This window comes from Melopsittacus undulatus, chromosome 19 (assembly GCF_012275295.1).
Source record: "Melopsittacus undulatus isolate bMelUnd1 chromosome 19, bMelUnd1.mat.Z, whole genome shotgun sequence".
Lineage (NCBI taxonomy): Eukaryota > Metazoa > Chordata > Aves > Psittaciformes > Psittaculidae > Melopsittacus > Melopsittacus undulatus.
This window is the reverse complement of record NC_047545.1, coordinates 2638384-2654741: the sequence shown is the minus strand read 5'-3', so window position 1 is coordinate 2654741 and position 16358 is coordinate 2638384. Positions and strand designations below refer to the sequence as shown.

General features: G+C 47.4%; 1 protein-coding gene and 1 long non-coding RNA gene across 2 annotated transcripts; one reads left to right on the top strand and one right to left on the bottom strand.

The window, feature by feature from the left end:
• Positions 1 to 74: 74 nt before the first annotated feature.
• RAB11B (RAB11B, member RAS oncogene family) lies at positions 75 to 14565 on the bottom strand. The gene is made up of 5 exons (XM_034070974.1): positions 14433 to 14565; positions 9096 to 9291; positions 7389 to 7582; positions 6288 to 6368; positions 75 to 3895 (listed from the first exon to the last, which is right to left on the bottom strand). Exons 1-5 carry the CDS (start codon positions 14470 to 14472, stop codon positions 3750 to 3752), a joined length of 657 nt encoding a protein of 218 aa, XP_033926865.1. The 5' UTR covers positions 14473 to 14565; the 3' UTR covers positions 75 to 3749.
• On the top strand, positions 486 to 6535 carry LOC115947480 (uncharacterized). Its single transcript, XR_004550408.1, has 3 exons — positions 486 to 625; positions 3836 to 4048; positions 6219 to 6535. It is a non-coding gene; the product is annotated as an uncharacterized lncRNA (long non-coding RNA).
• Positions 14566 to 16358: the final 1793 nt, after the last annotated feature.

The window sequence follows — 16358 nt, the reverse complement described above, 5'->3', positions numbered from 1 at the left end:
ACGGACCAGGCCCAAAGCTCCGTCCACACCTGGTCCTCGCCCGGCCTTTGGAACAGAACGTCGTACACACGGTATGATTTGGCAATCTTTATATCCACAGTACAGCGTAACCATGCACAAAAACCGAGTGAGGCGGTATTTACAGAGTGGAATTGCACTTAACACAGGAACCGGGGGGAAAAGTAAAGGAAAGGAACTTCTCTTCCGGGTTGCATAAAGGCTGGTTATAGCCTACAAAGCCTGATGGACAACACTACTGTTTGATATCTGACCTGTGTAAAGTTAATTATTATCTATGGAAAGAGTGAAGCCCTGGAGATACTCCATCAATCACCATTCATTATCAAGAGTCTTCAAGTCAAAAGAATACAACTTCAGCCCAGATTCACTGTGTTTTACTGTAAGGACAGTCAGTCTTCACCTGTAATTGACTGATTTTTCTCTTCTTACTTCAATTTCAGGCCCTACCTTTAATACTGGGTTTTGTTCTATTTGTTTTCTGAAGGAAAAAGGCCTCCCTAAGTGACTGGGTCACTCCATAAGGATCTTCTTTCTGCTGCAGAGTCTAGAACCTCTAACCAAGGTCTTCCTTTATGCTTGGGAAGGAAACAATCACCAAGCACAGGTAAGACTTATCCACTGCCAGTCCCCAAGACATATTACATCCATAACTTCTGCAACAGTACAGCATGCAGGAATCAAAGTGTAAGGGAACAAAAATACCTTCTGTACATCCTTCCCACCCTGCTGCATCCTGTTCACACACAAATACCCTGTTACCAGCCTTTCCACATACTGTGGGGTCATTGGAGGTGATCTAACACAACAGCCCGTAAAGAAACCCAAACGAGGGGGATGTTTAGGATGCAGCAGTGCTTCTAACCTGCTAGAGATGTTGAGAAGGGATCATAGTGCCTTGATGATCTCCAGAGCACACACAAAAAGTAGCAAACAATTACTTATCAACTGGATTTTTACTTTGATGCAAGTGTAGAGCTCCAAACCTTCCTATGAACCAAGCTTTCTTGGCCTGTACAGGCTACAAACTTTTGGCAGAGACTTTAACTCACTTTAGTCTTTAAACATCTGACTCAAGAGGAAGATAAGCACATAGATTGAGGCTAGTCTACCCAATGAACTTAATTTTACCAGTTGCCTGTTTGTGTGCTCACCATCAAACCACCTCTATGGGTGAATTTTGGCCTTTCCATAAGTAACAGGGGAGTTAGCAGTTGGTACACCTTGGGTACACCAAAGAGCCCTGCAGCAAAAGGCTTTCCACAACACACAGCAGAGCTCAAAACCACCCAGCCCCCCTGGCATTAACAGCACAGGCCCAAAATCCACCTGCTCTGAGGGGGGTTTGATCAATGCACAATAAAGTTGTACAAGGGCTCTTCAATAGCTGTATAATTTAATGGCACTTAAGCCCTAGACATGGACGTTTTGCTTGGACTCTGAGGCATTTAGAGTCTCCCACAAAGCCAAAGACTAAAGAAAATCCTTATGAGAAAAGGAAGTGACTAAACAGCTTCTCAGCTTCTTATAGCACACCAGGTTTAGAAGCTTCATGTTAAGAACACGATTTGCAGAGTAAACCCATTCATACACACCCTCAACTAAGTTGTCTTTAACAGCATTTTTCCTCACACTATTTCAACTCATTTAATAGTTTTGTTCAAAAATGAAGGAGCTCAGCTCCATTAGTGTCCACCTGCTCTTGAATGAAGTATTTTCAGTATCTCTGAATTTTCCGCTCTGATGGGGTGCTTATCTATCAGCCCTGCACATTTCATTTTGGTCTAGGACCACTGAAAAGAAGATGCCCCAGTTCCCACTGGCTGTATCTTCTCTTAGCAAAGAGTCTATTAAAGTGTTAAAAGGTGCATCCTGAACTGGGACCCCTTTAGGACAGAGCCTAAAGAGGAATTTTTATCTTCATTCAATGGGAAGAGGCTGCAAGCGGGAACCCCTTCACCTTGAATGTATCCTCTATAAACAAAGGTGAAAAGTGGAAGTGCTTAGGCACCATGTGCACCCTTTGCTATGAGCTACAGCCCTCTGGATGCAGACAGTACAAAATTAAAGGCATTGGTCTGGAAGTCTTAGAAAAGAAAAACCATCAGAGTTAACCGCCCTTAATTTTATTACACAACCAGACAGAACAGTTGAGACTGGAATGTCAGATTTCCCCTTGAAGAACAATTCACTTTCCTATTTGCTTTGTATCAGAAAAGAAAAAGTAACTCACTAATAGGCATCAAGTGAGGTACAGTCTCAAAATACAAAGCAAAAATTCACTGCAAATTGCATCAGAGAGCAGCAGATGGTCTCCGACTCTTCCTTTAGATAGTTTCACCCAATATTTGCCTCATCATAACATTCAGCATGTACCAGAGGGGATGCCAAGTGTGTAAGAGCTAGTGAAGGATGAAAAGCCGTCACAGATGTTCACAAACTAGCAAGAGACTGACTACACCAAGTTGTGGTAACATTCTTCCCATTCAGCAAAACAAAGTATTGTAGTAGTTAGCCCTGCTGATGACAAATCCCTTCCATCAGGTGAAGTACAATCATTTGAGAGTTACAGTCAGTAAAAACTGAGTGAGAGGAAAACAACAGCTTAGTAGTTATTATGTGAAGTCTTAGTATTACATATTTTAGTAGAGGTCAAGAAGATTATGCGCAAAGTCAATAGTGAAAGGTCATGAAGAGAAAGTTCAAGATGGTTCTGCAGAAGGTTTACAAAATGTATTATCGTGTTCCTCTACAACAACCAAACCCCTTACAAGTGCAGGTCTATAGGTGACATGAACATATTGCTTCACTCACTCAAAACAGGGTAGGAGAGATCTAGAGAAAAAGCAGCATGCAAAAGAAACATAAACCAACCCTGGAACTACAGAAGCTCCTGCTTTCCAACACTGACCTACAGTACAAAATAAGCTACTTGTACAGGTTGCAAAAGGTTTCTGAAATCAAGATGCTGGCACTTACTGTACAATAATGTGAACTGCTTAACAGAAGCCATGAATAAATATTAAGCCACATGAGAGCCTGCACACACAGCACAGGCATTCAGGGTGGCAGAGAAAGCAATGCAGACATACTTCATTGTTCCCAAATAAAACAAGAAGAGAGGAAGATTCCCCAAGCAGGAAACTGTAAGCTCCACAGCCAGACAAACTGTATTAGGGCAATTACATATAAAGTAATGTTATTTTCAGAGTTCTTATGTGTGTGCAGCCACTAAAAAACCTCACTGTGAGACTTGATCAGGACAGAAACAGAGTATTTGGTAGGTAGGACAGCTATTTTCTTTTAATTTCTCCCCCATGTTTACAGAAACACAAGACTGGGAGAGAAAAACCTTGTCACCTACATGTAGTTATTTCTTCAACTGTTATAGTCAAGTCCCCATGGTTTCTCTCCCCAAAAAACCTCAAAAACCTTTGAGGAGAGTGTTTCATGGGATAATATCCAGCAGCAGATGTTCCAACACAAACATGTCTATCACATCAGTGCCTACATTTCAAGCCCAAAAGTCACCACATGGAAGGGGAGTTCAGAGGCAGGAGGATGTTAGCCCTACGATTAAAGCTCTAAGATGAAAGGGAGGGGGATGGGACTTGGGAATGGGATAAAGGAGGGAAGAGGGAGTCACTGAATCACAGGAGATAAGAAGTGCACACAAGTTTCTAAATGAAGCACAGACGAATTTGGAGGGCACAGGAGTCATCTACAGGAGGTCACAGGTTCTGACAGCACTGGAGTTTGTTGGATTTCTGTCCGTCGGTGGTTGGTGGGACACTGATGTCCACAACGTTGTTGCCAGGAGACTCATCGTGCGCAGAGCGGTCCGCAATCTGCTTCTGCGAAACAATGCGGTAGATCTCTGCAATGAGAACACACTGCTCAGAGCACAGAAGGACGTGGCCTCCAACACAGCACACGTCAGAGCAAGCTGTCAGAGGTGATGCAAGAACCCAAGAACAAGGAAGATTTTAACTTGAGAGCTGTGAAAGGGAATCCAGTCTCAGCAGCTGTGGTATGTAACATCTGGCTGGCTTTCCAACTTTGTAATGGACACGTCAGCTCTGTCTGGAAAAGTTATTAAGACGTGATTCCTTGCTGCCTTCCACCACAGTGCTTTGTATCACGTTCTTGTTCAATGACTCCATGAACATAGGTATTAAAAAGCTTCTTAAATGAGAAAGGAGAAGGAATCATAGAATCATGGAACGCTTTGGGTTGGAAGGGACCTTAAAGCTCACCCAGCTCCAACACCTTCCAGAGGCAGGGACACCTTCCACTGGAGCAGGCTGCTTCAAGCCCAGTCCAACAGCTTCACATCCCTCTTGTGCTGTTGCCCCAGAGCTGGGCAGGGGCATGGGTCTCCACAGAGCATAGCTCCTCCCTCAACCTGCTGCTCACACTCTGAGGATCAGCCCAGCACATAGGGGATTCTGGATCACAGGGAGAATCCTCATTTCTAAAGCAGGGAATAATTTTTAATTCAAAAACAAGGCAGCACAATTAAGACACCCCAATCAACAGGATGCAGAACATCATTGTGCAGCAGTAGTAACAGGGCTCCATTTCACACTTTAGCTTCTGGTAAGCTGCTGCTACTACCAAATGACAGCAGTGCCTCCCTGCAACAAATCTGTTCTCCCACCTATGACAGTAAAAAGCCACATGGTCCCATAAAGCTCCATATTGACCCAAAAATGCTTTTCCTGGGAGATGAATTTTGATTCAAATTAATCTATGCCTGAAAGCACAAAGCTGTAACCACCAAAGAGAGACTGCCACAGTCAAGGCCTTCAGAAACAAACCATTTCAAGTGCAGGTAGTAGAAATAACTTCAGTTGAAAACTTTTTAATATATGTATTTCACTGACTACAGTCCTTGCTCCAACTTCCCTCTATTGTGAAACAGGAAAAGGGCAAGGACCTCCCTGGAAATCTGTGGTAAATATTATGGTCACATTCATGCAGCCAAAGCCTGAAAACAGCAACACCCAAAGTCTTTAGTGAGGATTCAAAATCATGGGGAACTCTGTGGAGTTTGTTGATGTGTTTATTAAGAGGTGGACATATTTACAATGTTTAAAATAGAAACCTTTAACCAAAGCTGATCTCATTCCCTTGGCTACTACCTGCAGCTTTTTTTGCTGGTTTGGGGTTTCTTTACTTTTGGTGGGTTGTTTGGGTTCCCACCCCAGCCTTTAGTGACCCCTCAAACTGGTGGCCAGTAAGGAAGTTCCAGTCCTGCTGCTCCCACCCTCTTCCCTCCTCACTGCTTTACACAGCACATTTTTCTAGGTTTCTTCTCCTCGCATAGAAAGATGATTCTCCCCTAGGTAATCGCTTTAGGAATGGCCTTTTCAGGACTACATAGTCTCACTAGCCACATCCCCACTGTACCTGCGCTGGTCAATCTCAACACTTGTGGGAGCCCAGGAGACTGTGTTCAGTTCCTTCACTTATTTTACTGGCCTACAATTCAGATATGGTAAGGAATAGACAGGAATTGGATCTTGCCAACTGCTCCTGTTCACAGTATGGATCTTAAAGAGCTTTCCAAAAACCAGAACAAGCATACTGACAAATTACACAGAACCTTCCCCTCTGAGAATTCCACATTGGTTTGGGTTGGAAGGAACTTAAAATCTCACCCAGTTCCAATCCCTGCCATGGGCAGGGACCCCTTCCACTGGAGCAGCTGCTCCAAACCCCTGTGTCCAACCTGGCCTTGAACACTGCCAGGGATGGGGCAGCCACAGCTGCTCTGGGCACCCTGTGCCAGTGCCTCAGCACCCTCACAGGGAACAGCTTCTGCCTAAGAGCTCAGCTCAGTCTCCCCTCTCTTGGGCAGGTTCAAGCCGTTCCCCTTGGCCTGTCCCTACAGGCCCTTGTCCCAAGCCCCTCTCCAGCTTTCCTGCAGCCCCTTTAGGCACTGGAGCTGCTCTCAGGTCTCCCCTTCAGGAGCCTTCTCTTGTCCAGGCTGCCCCAGCCCAACTCTCTCAGCCTGGCTCCAGAGCAGAGCTGCTCCAGCCCTTGCAGCATCTTCATGGCTCTCTATCAGGAGACTACAAACCTCCAGCTTCTTGAGCAGAAAGCAATGTGTGGGGTTGGAGGCAGAACAGAAAGCTAAGGTTGGAAGGCCTGCAAACTAACCAACATTCCTAACATTTACTTCCCAAATATTCTAGGTAACCACAAAACATGCCAGCGAAGAAGAGCCATTACCTCATGAGGTCCTCCAAAAAACAAACCCGTACCTGTAAGGATGTTCTTGAAGGCTTCTTCTACATTTGTTGAATCCAGAGCAGAAGTTTCAATAAAAGATAAGTTATTTTTTTCTGTAATAGATAACAAGTGGTTCAATTAAGAATTGTACTATCACTTCACATTTACTTTGAGGTTTTCACCTTAATTTTTAGGCCAAACCACATGGGGTACAATCTTTTTTGTTTTCCTGTTACGTTAGGAACTTGGTGCACCCATTATTTAGCTGCTGGTGTTTCAGCAGTGTCCCTTTGACCACTTGTGAGAACATGGTTCTCACCACAGCCCTTGTCCATACAATTATAGTATAGTTAGGGTTGGAAAGGGCCTTAAGATCATCTAGTTCCAACTTCAGAACACATTTAAACAAACTCCAGCAATATTCCTAGAAGGATTTGAAAGGCTATACCTCCACGCTTGACATTCACACAAAATTAAGCTGAATGTCCCATGTGTGGCCTGTACAGGCTCTGCAGCATAAAGAAGAGAGTAAACTAATGCAGTGGCAGCAGCTCACAAAACCCACTTGATTTCTCCCAAGAAAGACTTGGGAATCTGTAATCTTGAAGATTACCAGTCCCAAGTCTGATAAATGAAACTAGATGACACTACGCTCTGATGGTATCAGTGCTCTGGAGCAGAAACTCCACCACCTATGAGAAGATTCAGTATTCATTTACTGCTGTCCACACTGATCTGCACCTCAGCAGAACCAGCCCTCTAAGAAGGAAGGGAGGAAGGAAAGACATTTTAGATTGTGATATTTTGTATTTCTGTTGTTAAGTTTTCCCTTCTCAGTGTTGCTCACTGTGTCCAGCCCTGCTAGAGGAAGTGTTTCATCTTCAGCTATCAGGCAGCTCAAGGACAGTTTCAATCACATGTACTACCACTATATTAAAAAACAAAACAAAACCCAAACCCAACCAACCACACACACCATTTCATAAACCAAGAGATTTTCACTTATAAGGCAATCCTAAAAGCCTTTTTTAGGGTCAAAAATAAACTTGAGGTGAAAGATCAGTCCTGGCCAACAGCTTGCACCAGCATCATCACCTTCAGAAAGCACAAACCCAGCAACACAGTCAACAAACCTGCAAAAGCCCGGGCCTCATCAGTGGGCACAGCTCTCAGGTGGCGGAGGTCACTCTTGTTCCCCACCAGCATGATGACAATGTTGTTGTCTGCATGATCTCTAAGCTCCTTTAGCCAGCGCTCCACATTCTCATAGGTGAGATGTTTGGCAATGTCATAGACAAGAAGAGCCCCAACAGCACCACGGTAATATCTGAAACCATAAGGTACAACACTTCAGAGTTCTGTCCAAGTTCCACCAAAAACCCTGGTGGTTTGTTACCTGGTGCTTTTATCCTGGTGACTACAGGTTGGGTGCATTTCAACTCAAGCCAAGGGCTCAGGACAGCACAAGCCAGTCAGTACCAGCAACACTGTAACAGTCACATCTCTCTTCAGGCAATCCCACCACTTCTCTGTTCCACCAGCACCTGGCTACCAAATCCCTGAACTGATCTGGGACACTAAGTCAGCAGAAAACATTCCCTTTTCTACTGCTGGTTGGTGTTGTGCTGGCTCAGCAAGCTCAACTGGCCCAGCCATGTGTCAAGCAAGAGCTTATGCCAGCACAGAGGAGAGGCAGGAGCACAGGACTAAAGATTAACTGCTTCTCATTAGCCACAGCTTGTTGTGGAAACAGTCTCAGCAGCAGTTGTTGTGCTTTTCCAGCAGTGAGAACAAGTTGAGGGTCACAAACCAGAAAATACATTTGAAAAACACACTAACAAGATGCAATTTGAAATCACATCTGCTTCTGCATTCCTTTGTTTTGCATTGCTTCCCTAGAGGAGCCCTTTGGGCTCCATGCTCTTCTATTGTTCTCCGACCTATTCTCCATTACCCTATTTCATCCCAATGAGAAAGTTCCACTTATCTTGAGGTTGACACAAATGGCTTAATCTGTACATGATTCAGAAACAAGTCGGTCCCTTTAAAAACTAATACACATCTGTAACACTAAATATCAATTCACTAGTCAGAACATGCCCTGGATAACCAGGCCTGCCAATAGGGTTCTCTCCTGCTCTCCCCCCAAATATACTTCTGCCTACTACCTGCATAAAACAGCTATACCCAGAGGTTACATCTTAAGACACTGGCAAGATTAACAAGATGCTGTGCATAAAAGCTTCTCAGCACCACTGTTCTAAGCAGGGATGTGCCTAATGCTACAGTCAGTAGTACCACAGTTCCCTGCTTACTGGTTATTCATCCTGCACTCTTGGACCTAATATTCAGGGCTGTAACTAATTCAGTCATTGAGGTTTCAGGGGAGTTTGTGGCTCCAGACTGTTCTAAAAATGCCCTCAGTCTCAACATTGAGGGGGCAATAGAGACCAGAAGCCACCATGCCTACACTACAGCTTGATGCCAGACAGTATCCAGCTTCAGCATGGGGAATGAGTGCCATTTCGGATGGAAGACAACACATCCAGGGCAGGTAAAAACCCCACATCACAAGGCTCAGAACAGACCATCCCACCCTTTTGATTTAAGCGGTCATTTTTTTCTATAATATACCACTAGAATCTAAAAATTACTTTCTTTATATTAATCAAAGAACACTAAAGTATTACCCATCTTATGACTTGGATCTACATTGAAATCTGTCATAATGATTTTGTCATGTGTCCCAAATGGGTTTCATTAATTCTCTACCCATAAGTTTCTCTGCACTAGCTTTGCTAGAACTCTGCTCTCAGCCTGAGCAGAGCCCTGGTACTCACGCTGAGGTAATGGCACGGTATCGTTCCTGTCCTGCAGTATCCCAGATCTGGGCTTTTATCGTCTTCCCATCCACCTGGATGCTCCTGGTGGCAAATTCCACCCCAATGGTGCTCTTACTCTCCAGGTTGAACTCATTGCGTGTGAAACGGGACAGGAGATTACTCTTCCCAACTCCAGAGTCTCCAATCAAAACAACTGGAAGAAAAGACAGTATTTTAGTTAGTAATTCTTCATCCCAGCATTTACACACTGCAGTGGAGCAGGACCCAGAGGAGCTGCAAGCTAGATAAACATAGGAGAAAGTTACACTGATGCCACCTTTTATCACTCATAGCTTGCTTCCCAAGCCCCCAAAGCCCCATGTTAACACTAAGTCAAGAACATGGCAACAGACTACCAAAAGCCTGTGTACAGTATAAACCTACTCTAGCTAAAAAAAAAAATAATAAAAATATAAAAGCCACAGTAAGTTGAATGAAACAATTCTTTGCAGACCTTTCTGAGGCCATACAGGGTGTTTTATTTCAATAATTCATAAATATCTTCACCATAAAAAGGGGAAAATAGGAGACATTTGATCCTACAAATAGGATATAAAGCAAAGCAGAACCTATGCCAGCAAAACAAGCTCTCAGAGGTTGTGGGAGAAGGAAAAGATGAGCTCGAAATCTCTGCCTCCACACGAGGTGTTGCCATGTTAACAGAGGAATGGTAGTGCAGGGAGATCTTTAGCACACAAAACCCAGCTTTACTAGAAGGAAAGATAAAAGGTACATCTTGTAGTAGGAGTTTCCCCCTCCTTCAGGGCTGCAGCTCTGCCATCCTGCTGCTTCACACCCAGCCACGCTGCACCAGGCTCTCCACGAGACCTCAACCTCAACAGCTGCAGAGCCAGGATTTGGCATTCCACGTTCTTTATTTTTGTGTAGGTGCATTAGCTCTGTTTTCTTAAATCCCTGTGTGACTGACCAGAGCAAGAAATAACAAAAGGGAAACAGACTAAAAGCAATTAAGCCACCCTCCCTTAGTCACGGCAAATCCTGTGTCATGTATGCCTTTGGGATTCAAACTAACAGCAGCCTGGTCTGAGCAAAGGCAGTCACTGCCAGGAAGTTTCTTCAACCTTGGGAATATGTCCTACTCCAGTTCCAATCTGTTGATCTTCCTCATTCAACAATCTGGTTTTCCTACAGCAAAGGAGACATGGACAGAAAACGTTCCTGATCCCCCCACAACAGATTACAGATGACTCTTGTCATTCCACGCTTCCAGCATGAGCTCACCAGCGTTCTCCCAGGGTTAAGGATCATACTCATCTCGCAGTGTTATTATAACTTTTTGCTGCTCAGGCTGTTGTTTCAGGACACAGCCCTGGCAGCACACTGCCAGCACATTCCCAAACTCCTGCTGTAGCCCTGTTACAGCTCCAGAGCTGCGCTGGGAGACAGCTGAAATGCTCTGGACTCCCCCCTCGCCTCATCTGGCTGAGGGCACAGACAGACAATTGTGCTGGCACAGCTGAACAGTCACAGCACAACAGAGGCAGGAACAGGCAGCTGGTGGGTCCCACAGCCACAGGCAGCCACAATGTCCCACCTGGGACAGCTTTAAGCAGCTCCTCGCACTGCTCTGCCCTAACTGGCAAACAGCAGAATCCAGTTTATAGGGTAAAATCATAGAATCCCAGCCTGGTTTGTGTTGGACGGGACCTTAAAGCTCCTCCAGTCCCAACTTTCCACTGGAGCAGCTTGCTCCAAGCCCCGTCCAACCTGGTCTTGAACACTATAAAGAGATTTTAGGAGGAGTTCTAACTCTAGGATTTGTTAGCTTTATTTTCCAGACCAACAGTTTTTTCATCACTAATTCCACTGGGTGTTCCAAAGCTCACCCACCTTACACAGTGATCTGCAGCCTTAGGGGAGGCTGTAGCCTACTTCAAAGTCCTGACCATGATGAGGAAGAGGTAAGAACATCCACCATACAAGCCAGTCCAGCTTGGAAAAACCCTGAAGCTTCAGCTGTTTCCAAAGGGAATTACCTTCTCATCAACCTGCAGCTGGAGAAAGCAAAGCCTCCTCTCCAGGGTCTGGCCACCTCCTACCCTCTGGCATTTTAGAGCCATCAGCTTTGTGTATCAACCATGCAATGGCTCTCAGATCATTAACTCCATCTGTCACAGGAAGAAATTCAGGGGGTCCTGAGCTACTTTAGCTGGTTCCTCACCTCAGCTGCAATCACCAGGCAAAGCTGCAGCAAAGCACCAGGCTCCTCCTTTTCCAGGTTGCTCCGGGTCCTAGCAGAGCTTGTGAGAGCATTTTTGAGGAGTTACTGGATGCAGAAGTAACAAAGGAAGGTAGCCAGATCCCAACTCTATAATGTTCCCTCTGCCTTATAGTAGTGCATCCTTAATACTCAACCTTGAGCATCAAACAGGCATTTTCACTGTCAGGAGAAAGATACAAAGACTGAAAGTGCACAAGAAGACAGAACCTACACACTTTTGTTTTCTACAGGAATCAAGCAAGAAGATACCTTCCAGATTCTGGTCCAAGTGATTAGACCTTGATAAAGTTCTGACATTTGGGAAGAGCACTGCCTGTTCAAATGCACAAGTCCTGACAGAATAGAAAAGCTCATTAGAAACATAAAAAGTCTTTTAGGTCGCCAGGTATTGATGACGGATCTGACATCTGTCCTAAGCACAAGCTTTGTTAGGCTTAAGCTCTCATCAGAGCACTCCAAAATCCCACAAAGGTAAAAGCAAACTCCCCTTTTCTCTGGGTGTTTTTTCCTTCCTTTCTCACGAGCCAGCATCAGATTGAAAATAAACCCTGATAACAGCTCCTCTGCTGGAAAGGAACATTCATGTGCACATCACATCTGAGTAGCTACAAGGCTTCCAGTATTTTACTCCTAATAAAAGGTCATGAATTCTGTTCCAGATCAAATCCATTCAAAACTCATCAGGAGAAGTTCCTGCTTTTTTTAACCATCCCAGCTACAAACCCAATTGGAGCAGAGCCCAGAGTCACCAGCTTTGCTTGGACTCCATCACCAAAACACTTCCCCAAGAGCCTCACAGCCCCACAGACAAAACCCAGATTCTTCTCCCAAAGGCTGGCTCAGTCACTTTGTGGTGATCAACACGAAGAGCAGTTCTGACTAACAGGATGCAGGCAGAAGAAAGGGAAATAGGGAATAAACAGGCCCTACTGTAGCAGAGCAGCTTTGACCATGACCACACTCACATCCCCAGAGGGCCACCAAACCTTAAATCAGTTTTTGCCTACTGTGCGCCAGACCCAATAAGCCAACTGATGCTGGGCTCTCCCTCTGGAAATGGCTGGTCCTGAAGCAGAAGCTGATGGACACCATGAATGGCAGAACACCAGGAACAGTGAGCCAGCTCACAGAGACCGCTGCTACAAACCCCCTTGGCCATTTTCAACCCTAGCCAACTGTTTTATAGACACTATTTCACGTGAAAGAGACTAACAATAAATGGGGTCCTTTGCCTTTTAACCTTCGCATAAAGCTGATTAATAGAATCATAGAATCAGGGAATTGTTTGGATTGAAGGGACCTTAAAGCCCATCAAGTTCCAGCCCCCTGCCATGGACAGGGACACCTTTTACTAGAGCAGGTTGCTCAATCAATGCTAAATCACAGAAGTTCCTGCACAACCAATTCCAGATCTCCCACTATATTAAAATCAAAGGAAAAATTGTGACTTTAAAGCAACACCTCATTCAACTGGAGCATCCAAAATAATATCACAGCACAAGGATGCAGAATTCCAACACAAATGCAACTGTAAAAGCTAAAAATCACAGTCCCAACCAGACTTCCTTTGGAAACAGGAGGGAGTGGTCAAATCTTAAATTTCATAAAAGTAATCTTTCACAGACTTCTCCATTGCTATTTCTACCTCTGATACTACAGGAATCAGATAGAAGAAAGTTCAGAAGCCATGTACATTGCTAAGAAGGGGCTAAACCAGAAGCCAATCAAACCGCTGGGCATGATTTTTCTTCATGACATCAATTCCCCTTGACTTCTAATTCCATTACTAGCTGCGGCAGGAGGAAAAGAAGGGGGAAACACCCCTACAGCAAAGATGTCATCCCACTTGGTCCCATTTATATGCATCAATTCTTGCCTAGTCCCAAAAAGCCAGTAAGGAAGGAAGGAAAATACGAGGAAGGTTTGTTCATTTCCCAAAACAAAAACACACAACAACTCCTACCCAAAAGACACAGAGAAAAGGACAATTCCCTCACCCCCCATTTTTCATTAAGACCTACAAACTATGCCAAGCTCCTCTGCAGCAGCAACACAGGATGGGTCCTGACCAAATAGCTTTAGGTGAAGTTTCATCCAGATAGAATTCAAAGTGCATTTCCAAGGTGAATGTAATTTTGTCTCATTGATCATTCACAGAAAGAAAGAAAAGAAGTAAAATGTTTAGCCTTTCAAGTTCCTGGCTCTTAAACCACTTGGGAAATAGGTGGTGGATTGACTTCAGAAGGAAACTAGTTTAGCCCCAGACAGCTGAGCATATTTTTGGAGGTTAGTCTTCTGCTTTACAGACAGAGAAGAAACCAGGGGTGTTTTCCACCCTATCCTGAAGGCTGCAAAGCAAATACACGGAACAGGCAAACACATGCAGCCAGGATTTCCAGCAGATGAGCACGAAGCAAACATGGAGGCAAACGTTTGAGACCCATCCACACCACTGCTCAGGCCTCAAAGGCAGAGATGTGGGGCACTTCAGGGAACAGCTCAATTCAGGCACCTTCACACACGCAGGACACTGACCTGAGGCAACCCTTACCCACCAATGACACTGAACCCACCTGAGCCAGCGTCAGCAGCCACCCACATCCCCACCCAGGCTCTGCATGCAGCTGCTGGGCAATCCAAACGTCTCAGGTACGGGGCCAGCAGCATCAACACAACCCCATGCACAGCCCAGTCAATGCTATTCCCGTTCCCGGCGCTCCGCGGGCACCTGCGAGCAGTCCTCCAGCGGAACCCAAGTTTCCCCATCTCGGCTCGCACCGAGGGCGATCCTGGGGCCACCCCCGCCCAGACCCCCCCGGCCCAGGCCCCGCCCAGGCCCCCGCGGATCCCCACCGGCCGCTGCCAGCGCGCAGGCCTGACGCGGGGCTCCCCTCCACAGCCCGGCGGCGGCCCCGGAGCCAGGCCCGGCCAGGCCCCGCCGAGGCCGGGCAGGGCCGCCCGGCGCACAAAGGCCGCGGCGGCCGCCCCGGAGCCGGAGCTGTGAGGCCTGACGGGCCGGGCCGGGGGGAGCGGCACGGCCGCGGGGCCGGTACCTTTGAACAGGTAGTCGTACTCGTCGTCCCGGGTGCCCATGGCGATGGCGGCGCCGAGCCTCTGCTGCCAGGCACCGACCGCGGCCCAGCCGGGAGGGGGGGGAGAAGGGGGCACCGCGCCCGCCGCCGCCTATCAGCGCCCGCCAGAGCCCGCAGGAGGCGGGCGCCGCGCCAGACCCATCAACGCCGACCAATAGAAAACGGCGGAGGCTCTGAGTGGCGGGCGGAACTGTCCAATCACAGAAGGGTAGAAAAGGGGCGGGGCGGGGTTTGGGGTGCCAGAGCCGAGGAGGCGGGACCTGGCTGGGAGAGGCGTGGTTTAACTTGGTGGGCGTGGTTTGTGAGAGGGGCGGGGCTTCGGCTTGTGCGCAGCCGGGGCTGGGGTCAGCACCGAGCTGGACCAGCCCCAGGGAGAGCTTGGGAATGTCCTTGCATCTCGAGGGATGTCTCTGGGATGCTGCTCCGTGACCTCCCTCCCAACCTTCTGGTCTAATGGGTGTGATGTGGGGTTGCAGCAAACGCTCGGAGAGAAGACAACAGCTCCCTCCTGCAACAGCAGCTGCTGCAGTTACTGCTCTGACGTGCAAGGAAAGATATCATGGAATCATCATGGAATGGTTTATGTTGAAAGGGACCTTAAAGCTCCTCCAGCTCCATCCCCTCCCACGGGCAGGGACCCCTTCCATTGGAGCAGCTGCTCCAAGCCCCTGTGTCCAACCTGGCCTTGAGCACTGCCAGGGATGGGGCAGCCACAGCTTCTCTGGGCACCCTGTGCCAGCGCCTCAGCACCCTCCCAGGGAAGAACTAACGCAGGCAGGACAGTGTGCTCCATGCTGCTGAGCTCCTGCAGAAGAGCTGAAGTCACTGGGAGGGGGTGTCAGGTCCTGGGGAGTATTGGTGGGTGGAGAGCTCACCTTGTGTTGTTAATTTGCTGTTTCTTGTGTTTGCATCATGTTTCAGATTCCAGAAGGGGTTTGGGTTCTGCTGCTGTAGAGGAAAGGGCTGGAGGCCCCACTGCCAGATCTCCCAGCACTTGTTTCTGCCAGTTGGATGCAGGCTGGATGTGAAGGGGGCTCCAGGCAGCAGGTCAAGGCTCTCCTGGCCTTGCTGGGCCTCAGACACAGCTGGGTCTGGACATTGTTTCCTGATGTGCAACACCCTCTTTGAATCATGGAATCAAGAAGGTTGGACAAGACCTTTGAGCTCATCCAGTCCGACCGTTACCGATCACTGTCAAAGCCACCACTGACCCATGGCACTGAGGGCTTTGGCTACACAGTGTGTGAACCCTTGCAGGGACGGTGATGGCACCGCTGCCCTGGGCAGCCTGTTCCAATGCCTGAGCACCCTGTGGGGCAGGAATTGTTCCTCAGCTCCATCTAAACCTGCCCTGGTGCAGCTTGAGGCTGTTTCCTCTTGTCCCATCCCTTGTTTCTTGGGAGCTGACTCAATGACCTTGATCTTGATTTAACGACGCTCAGAGAGAGCCCCAGGTCCAAATCAGCTGCAGCTGAATCTTCTGCTGATGATTCTGAGCTCCACAGGCACCAGTCCTGTATCACCCCACCAGAGCACAGCCCCAGGCTGTCCTGCAGGTCCCAAAACACCCATGGCCAGATGCCGGAACCCTCAGCGGGCATCGACACAGCCCCGGGATGAGCAGCAGCTGAGGCGAGGTGTCGGAGGGAGGGTTCGGATCCCTGCGTGGACCGTGATGACCGGGCTGCTGTGAGACACAGCCTGGTTTGGGGAGCAGCAGCTCCTGGTAACCCAAGGAAGGGTGGGAAAGCCTTGGGCAGCGCTCGGTGCCGTTCCTCTCGCTGTCACTGGAGGGCGCTGCCACATCCTCAATGGGACTCTCATGTGTTCCAGGCTGCAGCTGAACTTGATGGAGGAGCTGGAGGATTCCAGGAGGATTTCAGATGA

Excerpts from the sequence above, each read along its gene's own strand:
- RAB11B (XM_034070974.1), bottom strand. The coding sequence starts at position 14,472 with ATGGGCACCCGGGACGACGAGTACGACTACCTGTTCAAAG. Across the intron at positions 9,292-14,432 it reads GTACGACTACCTGTTCAAAG|TTGTTTTGATTGGAGACTCT; the intron begins GTACCGGCCCCG and ends CTTTTCTTCCAG. Across the intron at positions 7,583-9,095 it reads TACCGTGCCATTACCTCAGC|ATATTACCGTGGTGCTGTTG; the intron begins GTGAGTACCAGG and ends TTATGGTTTCAG.